Source organism: Electrophorus electricus, chromosome 10 (genome assembly GCF_041902795.1).
Source record: "Electrophorus electricus isolate QZ-2024a chromosome 10, ASM4190279v1, whole genome shotgun sequence".
Classification (NCBI taxonomy): Eukaryota; Metazoa; Chordata; class Actinopteri; order Gymnotiformes; family Gymnotidae; genus Electrophorus; species Electrophorus electricus.
Window position 1 is genome coordinate 24,279,428 of NC_137506.1, and position 10,591 is coordinate 24,290,018.

Sequence of the window (10,591 nt, forward strand, 5' to 3'; positions counted from 1 at the left end):
TTTGCGTCTTTTGTTCTCTAGCATATTAGCAGGAACATACTTGGTTCCATTTTTTTACTGCATTTATCATAAGCAGATCTCATAAAGAATGACATTAATAGCTTTGGATTGCCTTAAATATTAGCATGTATAATTGAAGAAGTGATAATCTTATATGTAATTAAGAAATTATAAAGTAATTAATTTTACCAAAATCTTACCCCAGTTTTAATGTATTTAATGTTTCATTTGCATCAGACTGTGAAGTAGCATGAAATAAAGATGAGCAACTCTTAAGGAATACATGGGTGATTAGTAGTATTGTGCAAATGAGGTAGATGCATATAGGGAATCAACGATTTCCATGCACTTGACTAGAAACACAGGTGTACAGGTAGAAACTGTGGCCCATCTGATGTCTTGACCACATTCTCATAGCCATTCAGCAGCTCTTCATTGTAAGTTGTTGAACAAAGTACTGGAATTGGCTGGATATTTTTGGTTGGCAGACTAATCTCAACCCAGCAGCTCTGACAAATGAGGTCCAAACCCTGAGAAACTGCTGGTGTCATCCTACTGCTGTTCCATCGAGAGTCTGCTGAGCTACTGCATCTCTACTTGGTTCTTAAGACGCTCCTCACTGGACTAGAGTGCTCCAGAGGGTTATTTTCATTTCCCAAAAAATTATCGGCTGCCTACTTCTCTTCCATGAGGACATTTTATAGCTCTCACTGCCTTCACAGTGCCATCAACATCCTTAAAGACTTATCCCACCCAAGACATCACCTGTATAACTGGTTGCCCTATGAAAAGCACTACAAATCCATTTAATCAAGGACAGACAGACTCAAAAATAGTTTTTAAACCAGAGCCATCATTTCAGTGAAGTGTGCCCAACCTTGAGCATTGCTTTTACTTCTCTGCACTTTTTAGGATGCAGTGTGTTCAAGATTCTCAGGATGCAATAATGTGCAATATTCTAAGTTTATTATATTTTTTTGTTTGTTTTATTTATTAGTTTAACTATTTTCTTTTCCTTCTTTCTTCTGCATCTAATTTCATTGTAATTTGTGCAGTGACTCTAAAAGGAATTCAGAAATTCAAGTGTAAAGACTTGATATAGTTATATGCATCAATACATTAATTAATTTTTGTAAAGTTTCAGGGGTATATATTGTGATCTAATGTTTCTTTCTTCTTTCCTCACCCAGGCCAGAGAGAATGGGAAAATAGTTTAAATGGAGCTTTGCTTTGTATTAACACCTGGGCCGAGACTTGGAGTTTAACCAAAATTTGCAAAAGGCTGTGCTGAAATCTGAACGCTGAAATTTCTGTGTTGAAATTTAAACGTTCTGTGTGGAACTAATGCAAGGTTATCACAACTTTTGTTTTACCTACGGTAACACATTTTGCTAAATTATAGGACATGGGTAACTTGAATATTGTTTTCACCGAAAACAGAAAATGAGAATGGGTGATGAGAGAAAAGCATCTGAAAGTAATGCTATTATATCTTGCTTTGAAATTGTTTTTCATACCTTCAGAGATAAATCTGAACCATATTTGTTTACCCTGATTACCTTTTGTTATATGTGGCTACACCCAAAAAACCTAACATTAACTGGGTTTTGGGATTTCATGAATTTTAAATAAAGCACATTAGACTAAAAGCACTATACAGCATATTGAATGTTTAACTTAAATTTTCTTTGTGGAGTTCTGGCATTGCGTGTATGCAGTTGCAATACACAATTTTTTGAACTGGTAGTAAATCAGATCTTCCCTGTATGCTTGGTTCGAATTGTATACAATTTTACACACAGTATACCGGTACCTAGACAAACATATAAATGAAATGTTCATTTGCTGTGGGAGCCTCCTCAACTATCAGTTACATTTATTTTTGTATGTTCATGTGTTTTTGGACTTGGAATTTTGAGTGACAGTTTGAGCAATGTTTACTGCTTTCAATGATTATTAAAAGCACTTTATTTTGTATGAATGTTAGAACAATTTTGAGAGCTATCACACCTTTATGTCCAGAAGTAACTTAAGCTTCAACAGCCTTGTTTAAAATAGATTTTGTAATTGCACATGTTCTAAGATAGGCCTGGAATGATGCACTTGTTACAGTATCCACTGATGATTCATATTTTGATTATAGATTTGCAATAGGCTACTCCAATAAGATAAATGATTAAACAACTGTTCATAAACAAAATAAAGATTAAAATCATTTGGAATACATTTCAATGGGACAGATATGATAGTTTTACCATACCATATAAATATTTATCTATCTATTATACATCTGTGATATTTCAGCTTTTTTAATGTGACATTACATTTACAGGCCCATTCTGATCATTTAGTATTTGTAAAACTATCAGTAGGTTTTTTTGAGTGTCTTAACTTAAATTTTAACATAAATCATCAGTATTTAGTTTGAACATAAATTTAATGACTAATATTTTAAATATTGCTGTAATTAGTATTTGATACCATTTGTCCTGTTGTGTTCACTCAGATTTGAAATGTAGTGCACTGCATAATAAAGAGACTTTGGCTGACCTGTTTGCACTTGATCTTATTAACAAATATTTATTAAAGTATTTTTACATTGATTTATACTTTGATATTTATTTGGTTATGTATCATATGTATTTTGACTTGTAATGAAGTAATTAAAAAAAAGAATCATAGTTAATTCTCTTAGTCATAAGTAAATGGAGCTAGGCAACAACAAAATGATAAACACCTCTTTTACTGTTTTTACGTATTGCACGTATAATGATGACATAATTTGAATGTCATCAGAAACAATGCAAATATCTAAATATATATTCACATAATTTGTTAGCCATGTTTTGTTTTGTTTGTCATGTTTTATTGTCAGGTGACCTGATATGCCTTATATTGGTTCAGCAGGTAGGCATTCAAAAAGTGAAAATAGGTCTGTTTTATTGATCTCTGTGTGGTAACGTGGGTTCTATAGCAGCAAACAACCTGTGTGTTTTGGGCAGGAACTGTATAATGCAGCATTCAAATTATGAAAGCGGTTCAGAGTAGCAGTTAGGAGAGAAGCAGTCTTGTAGCTCAGTCTGCAGTTCTTAAATCAAATTGTGTGAAATTGGAGGGTGGGAGTTGAAAAAGTGAAATCCATGGTGAGGGTACATCATTATTAGCATCCCTTAAAACTGAATGAAAGTACAAATGGCATTAAAATCATTAGATGCTTTGAAAGGATGTTCAAAAGAATAATCCTATGTGAAAAGCAACAGATGTGGAAATAAAATGAGACTCAATAACTTTTTTGTGATGGTTGCTGCAGTTTTTTGTTTTTTTTTTCTTTTTTCTCATTCCCCCCCCCCCCCCCCCCCCATATATATATATATATATATATATATATATATATAGTACCAAATTTAAGGAATGACATCAAATAAAATATATGTATAAATGTATTTTACATTTACAGCATTTAGCTGATACAAGTACCTTAACGACTGAGCTATCACTGCCCTAGCTTTAGCTTGCAGTTGCTGTATTTGTTTATTAATAATGTGTCTCTTTTGTCTAATTGTGTTAGAGGAGTATAGATTTGCTATGAAACAAGTGCACCAGTGAGAAGATTAATGCACAGAAGTTAATATTCTGTACAAAATAATGTACGCAGAGAAAAGGTGGTTTGAAAATGGATGCCTGCCATTTAGTATTGGCTGTGTTAAGGGGCTTCCATTTGGGATTAGTCTCTTATTAATCTTGAATGATCCATCCCCCGGGCCTGTTGCTCTGGAAATAGCTCCCTATGCCTTATGAACAGTGCTTTCCCTTCTGTTACTCTTTTAATTACATTTTCCAACAGGCCCTCTCTGGGGCAGCTTTATCCTCAGGGATGCTGTGTTCCACATCTAGGTCACATGACTAGGTGCAGCTGTTGCCTTGGTCATGTATGCTACAGTGCTGATTGTAGTGGGACAAAAAAAAAAATGCTCCATATCTCTGTAAGGATAGAAGGTTACATGGATAGACTCACATTATGGTGTGTAGAAGGTATATGGGCATGTGAGATTTAACATGCAGCACAGAAAATTCCATATGTGTGTGTTTCAACAGATATACAGGAAGATGTATTCACATGTCAGAATAAGATTCACTTTATTCCAAATATGTTACACATACAAGTAATGGTGAGTGCATCTATGCATGACATGTATGGGAGGAGACTGCCAGCCAACAACAGGAGCTTGTGAATTTCATGCAGTTTCTAAACTGACAATGTATTTGTATTAGCTTCATCTGAATACGGAGAGGTCTCTATAAGTGGAATGTCTGCCTCCATATCAGATTTTCTCCTTAATCCCCAAATGCCAATCCAGCAAGAATCTTTTTCAAAAGGACTGAATTACAAATATATATTTGAGATGCCATTATCCTCTCTACAACATCAGATTGATTTTATGTTCAAACTTAAAGCATCAGGGTCTTGGAAAAGGTAATAAAGTAATGAAGGTAGCTTTAGTCTTTTAGATATCCTAAGTTAAAAAGCTTTGTGTTCACATCTTCACTTTGCTACATGTAGCAGTCATTAGATGTCTATTTTCTTTAAGAAGTACATTTAAAGCTTTTGGAAATTATTGTTTGGCTTCACATAGTAGCACTTACAAACTGCAACTTTGACAAATTTAAGACATACTGTTCTTAAGAGAAATCAATACAGTGTTCTCAAGAACTGTTACTCACAGCATCACCTATTACTTGATTACCTGCAACATTCCATCCTAGGGAGTTCCAGCTCCACTGAAATATTGCAAGGACTTGCAGGCTTAGTTGTCTAGTAGCTTCATAAATAGACTCCATAGATCTGCTTAAATTAATGAGGGGCCAAACATTTCTAGAGACTGTTCACCACTGAACTCTCTGTACTCAGTTTCTTCAGCTGCATTACATTCTAAAATGGTTTCCAATTCTCTTGATAATTATCACAGTCTATTAGTTGCACCTGGGTCCCGCTCTGAAATCATGCACTAAGGTTTGCATAAAGGACTACAGGCACTTCTATACTTGAGAGTGCCCTATGCTATAATTTCTGGTAACAGATGCACTGAGAGTTGGAAAGGGGTGTGTCTGTGGTCCATGTGTGGCTACAGCACTTTTTGACCTTCACCACTGGTCCCAGTTCTCTTTCATCTTTCATTCAGGCAACTAATGCAGCTATTTCATATCCTGCTGAAAGACCTATTATAACGCCATAGCTTTAATTTTCTCTCTCCTTGTTCAGAGCTGTATGGTAATAATGCCTATGACTTCACAATTTGACAATGAAGGGTAATGAGACAAAAACACACAGTTAGAGTCATGAACAGTATGCCTTTCTCTCTTTAATAATATACAGATTCAATGTTTACTTATTTTGTGGTGTTATGTTGTCTCAGTAGTGACTTTCATATTAAAATTGCTTCACTAATTAAAGCTAAAGTGATCAATTGACATGAGAATCAATACATTTTAATTACTTGAAGTACATCTAAACGGTTGTTATTGATGCTGATGATTACTCAGTTAAAAGGCAGTTGGATCAAAGAAGCAGACTGGGACACCTTGTATGGAACACTGTTTTTTATCACCATAGCTACTGTATACTTTACATAGAGGTAAAGTATACAACGGATGTTTTGACTTACTTGTTTTTAATTTAAGCTATCCCCACTCTCAACCCCCTCTTTATGTTTACATTTGCGAAACTGAATTTGATATTTGCCATCAGCACACCAAAGCAGTGGTATGGTGAAGAGAGCTGTAGCTGAAAATAGAGCAGAAGTAACGCGCTTCTCTGTTCTTGTGTTTAACTTAAGAGCGATAAATCGATAGCCCTCCTTCACGCGCTGCTTTGCTGCCAAAACGGTGGAGAGCCAGTAGGTCGGGAGAGAGGGAGCTTGAAATGACTCAGAAGATGAACGAGCTCTAAACGCTGGATCCTGATAGAGGACCATAAACACTACGCCCGTACACACAGACTCACACATAGAGGAAATACAGGGCTGCGGATCTGAGAGGAATTGGCAAGCAGCGTCCAGCAATAAAATACTTTTTTTCAAAACTCTAATTTTTCTTGATAATTCAGTTTACCACAGTCTGCATAGTGTAGACTCCAAGCAGACGTGTCTGATTATTTACCTTAATAATTAAGTGCAAATAGCTTATGTTATATCTTTATTTTTATTTGTGCCTTTTTTGGAAACATAATTTGAGCCCTGAGTTAAAATGACTTGGATATTCGTAAAATTATTAGGGATGATGTGTTCAAAGTTAGTTTTAGATGTAGTGCCGATTATATATAATTATAAACGTTTTCACACGTTCTTCTCCCTAACTTTATGCCCGATGTGTTTTCCACGTGCATATTTGGTGTTTTACCCCCCCACCCCCCCCCCCCCACCCCCATCAACCAGGGTTTCCAGAATCTGTCCTTATTTGGCCAGCCCCAAATACTTGTTTAATGACTTTCTTTATTTTACTCTTTACCTTTGTGTAACATTGTCTTAGTAGCAATTGCTGTATTGCTGTAACAGTTATGCTTCGTTAAAACAAAACAAAAAAAAACGCCTTAGTAATATTCAATAATAAAATGTTTTCTCACAAAATAGAGGAACAGTGTATTTTTACAAGGGCGTTTATTAGCCTTTGTGGTGATATATGTACCTAGGATACATTATTTTCGTAAAAAGTATCTATGCTGAAAGTTCAAGGCCAGGGCGTGTGCCCTATGTACATTACCAAATACACAATACATTTACATTAATATTTGCACGTACCTGAGCAGAACTCAACAAGGGTTCCTATGAATTAGGAATCCCGATTAATTAGTAGGCTATACGGATGTGATCCGTTAAAATGCAACGTAAATGCTTTTCCTTTTACGTTTTAACAACCTGGCAGAAAAACAATCTGTCCTAAAAACGTAATGTTTTCTGTTTGCAATTCAAATAAATACGTCTTACATGTATTTAGCTATACTCTTTAAGAATTTGCAAGCACATAAACGTGATTTCAGAATTTTATGCTTCATATGATGCCAATTACAGCTGATTAGATTTGACTTCAAGTGTAGCATACATAAAATTGGTGCCATGTGTCTAATAAGGCAAAACAATAAATGAGAGATTACATTTTGACGGTTTATGTTACATGGAAATATTTAAAGAGTGGAACACTATCCAAGCCTTTGCTAAGCAGTATCATAAACTTGGTGTCCATGCACCAATCCTGTAGGTTTGTTATTCCACATGCGCTTACATCATCCGCGTCCTCAGAAGTCGCGACCCGTCCTGCTGTGTATCCAACAGTTAGCCCATTCCATCCTTTCTAGTCCTCTCCATGCTGGTCTGTGGCAGGGGCTGCGGGGGCCGTCGGCTGAGCCTGCGTGGACAAACGCAAGGCTTCCGCCAGTGCTTTCACGGATTCGCGATTTTCACTTTTTGCATCACGACGATGCGTAACGGTGTCTGCGTTTTGATCATACATGCTGTCGCTGGCACCGTAATGCGTCAAGTGTCTGTGGTTGTCCCTGGAAGACCCTATTCCAACAGCATCTTGTCTCTCGTTTTCAGTAGTTGTGTAACTGATAGCAGCTTCGTACAGATCCCCGGGTTGCGGATGCCCGTTTTCTGACAGAAGCGCCGGTGAAAGCTCAGTCGTTCTCTTGTTCCTGCTGTCCCGTTGAGAGGGCTTGCTCTGTGCGAAATTCGACGTCGTCACATTAAAACTGAAGTCTATTTGTGTGAAATTGGTGTTTGTGCCGTTAATGCTCGTCGATATATTTGTGGAGATGTTGGTGGTTTCTGTGACCTCATCCGGCACCCCGGGTCTCCCAGCCGGAGGGGAAGCGACCGTGGGCTTCCATATTAGACTATAGTAAATAGCCAGTATTATTGCCGCAAGGGATACAGATAAAACATACGCAAAAACGGTGGCTAGCCTTACCCACTTTTTGTTGGTCTTCGCAGCCATCTTAGCTTTTTTGTCCCCTGTGTAGGTGGCTGGTTTGCCCCTTTCCATATTGGGCATGAAGTCCCTCTCCCGCATGTTGCCCCGGTTTTTTCCTCGATGCTCCACCACCCCGTCCGTCTTGATGGGTTTTGGTGAGCCACAATCTGAGAACAAAATATTTAAAAAAAAAACGTAAAGACAGAAAAGGAGCACCGAACACTTCGGCCTGTTTGGCTGCTCTGCGGCTAAATTGATTTCCTTTCGTCCATTTCGCTTCTTGAAAGGTCCGCGGTATCTTAGAAATCCATTATAGTATTGCAGCTTATCATGGACGCCCGCCCAAGACTTCCGTTGCTTTTCAGCATCCAACCAGCGATTTCCACAAGCGCAAATGTCAAGGGAGCGATCGGGCTCGCAAATGTATCTGACGAGATCCGAAATGCCATTTACCAGAACGATTAGACTAGATCATATAGTGCTGTTCTTACTCACAAGCTGAAGAGGCTTGCTCAGCTAAAAATACAGTAGAGGGGGCGGGCAAGGGCTCTTAAAGGGACGGCTATTGCAGAATGGGTATTAAGTAATGACGGGAACAACGTGGAAAAGGGCGATGATCCTCCTGGTGCTTAAGAGAATGTGAGATGTTCAGAACGGTCTGATCACAAACGGTTATTAGAACTGAATATCTGAACGAAGTCGGGCACAATAAACTAGATACAAGTGAATTCAAATTTTCTTATTTATTTTTATTTTATTTATTTTTTTGCTGCGTAAGCCATCTACTGTTTAGGTCGTTGTTTAGTATGGTGCCGTAAATGATTGAAACCCACGCAGAAGACCGGTTCAGAATTAATACACTGTGCCAGTCACCAATAGTGAGCAAATGTCAAGGGTATTGTGTGTCTGCAGTACAGGTGTGTATGTGCATGTGTCGAATCAGTTCAGCACCTTGGAGAGCAGCATACAACTGAGGCAGATGATAGCTCTATTCTGTGGTGACTTTTGATAAATATTTTACATCCTCAAATATGTAAGTGATATTTTATATCAGTGTTTTTCAGCTGTTATCGCACTCTGTACGATGCACTTGATTTGCTTTTCATGTTTATTTAATAGCATGCCTAACATTGATTCAGTACCACCCCCACCCAACACTGGGGCAATATTTAGATGAAAGACTTCATGCCCCATATGGAAAGGGGCAAACTACTCACAAAGAAGAAAGAAAGAGATAATTATATCTGCTACAATGATCCCTTTACTTCGGCAGCCTATATGTTTGCTCACATTATTTTATTAAGTTGTATTTCAGATCAAAGTTAACGTCCAAACCAACTTCTATTAACCATTCACAGCTCTTTTTTGACTCAAAAGATACAGCTATATTTTAGCTGACATTCAGCTTTTGTCTGCTTTCAGAAATACAGCCAGTCAGGCTGAGTGCACTACATATTCTCAGTGGGATTAATCAGATTTGAGAGTGCTTCACTTCAGTCAGATGCAGAGCCAGCAATTTGGCCTCAAGAATGTGTAACCTGCCATGTCTTCCCCATGTGTTTCAAACGTAAATGCAAGTTTCAAACTTTAATGATACAAGCAATTGTCAAACCTAAATGATACAGTGAACAAGTCATGGTAAGTGGCATGCTTTAGACTTATACAAGAAAAATATTCAGACTACTTCCAGTAGATGGCCAATAACATGCTAAGGAACTTTATGTGTTACTATGCGATCTCTTCTTCCACTAACAGTTGTAACGGTACGCTCCCCTATCCCACACATCACATGGTACAGCCCACCACGTGCTATGGGACTCATACTTTTTGACTCTGTTAACTTTGACTGCCTCCTTATCTGTGACCACGCCCCCCCCCCTTGTCATCTCATACCTGAACCTTTTTGTTCACATCATGTATGTATGTATATAAACCCCTGTGTGTGTGTGTGTGTGTGTGTGTGTGTGTGTGTGTGTGTGTGTGTGTGTGTGTGTGTGCGTGTGTGTGTGTGTGTGTGTGTGTGTGTGTGTGTTTAGTTGGTTGTCGATTATTGTAGGTGTTAGTGTAAGTATTCAATTTCTTGCTCAGGTTTCTGTTTTATACTCATGTTTATGTTAACATGCTTGTTTCTTGTTCATCGTATTCGTGCTGCACTGATTGTTATGTGTAGGGAATGTATGGTTTATCATTTGTCTTTTGTGTAAATAAATGTTTGTCTGTGTCAAGAGATGTTTGTGCATCCTGCTCCTTGCCCTGTGGGACTCTGGTTGGTATAGTTTTGGTTGGCATATCATGTTGTGGTTCACACAAATAATGTAGTTAAAAACAATAAACATGATGCAATAATAGATACAAATATAATATTATGATTATGCTAAAAATCCAAACTCCTCAATTTAATAGTAAATATATTAGTAAATATATAGTAAAGATATCAGGTTTTACATCAGCATTCAAACCTTTGCATTCTGTTATTTAAAGGATGCCAATCTTTGCTTTGTAATAAGTAGTTGTATAGATATTTAATGTACCATAGACTGTAAAGCAATGGAAAATATATTGACAAATCATGTAATATATCTGATCTGTAAGTACACTAAAGACATGAATATCTCTAATCTTTTGG

The 10,591-nt window shown here is 37.4% G+C and overlaps 2 protein-coding genes across 6 annotated transcripts in view; one reads left to right on the top strand and one right to left on the bottom strand.

Moving 5' to 3' along the window:
* ccdc9b (coiled-coil domain containing 9B) overlaps positions 1-2,549 on the top strand; it is a 28,444-nt gene extending 25,895 nt beyond the window's left edge. For all 5 annotated transcript variants that reach the window (XR_014125488.1, XM_081721196.1, XM_035532823.2 and 2 more), the window contains one exon: positions 1,191-2,549. Coding sequence is in view for 4 of the 5 variants with exons in the window: in XM_081721196.1 (XP_081577322.1) it covers positions 1,191-1,217 (27 nt within the window). In the remaining variant the exon portion in view is untranslated. The remainder of the gene's footprint in view (positions 1-1,190) is intronic.
* A 3,919-nt stretch (positions 2,550-6,468) lies between these two features.
* Positions 6,469-8,481, bottom strand: LOC113571361 (uncharacterized). The gene has a single exon (XM_027000244.3). The coding sequence runs from the start codon at positions 8,062-8,064 to the stop codon at positions 7,345-7,347; it is 720 nt and encodes a 239-aa protein (XP_026856045.2). The 5' UTR covers positions 8,065-8,481; the 3' UTR covers positions 6,469-7,344.
* Between the last annotated feature and the right edge of the window lie 2,110 nt (positions 8,482-10,591).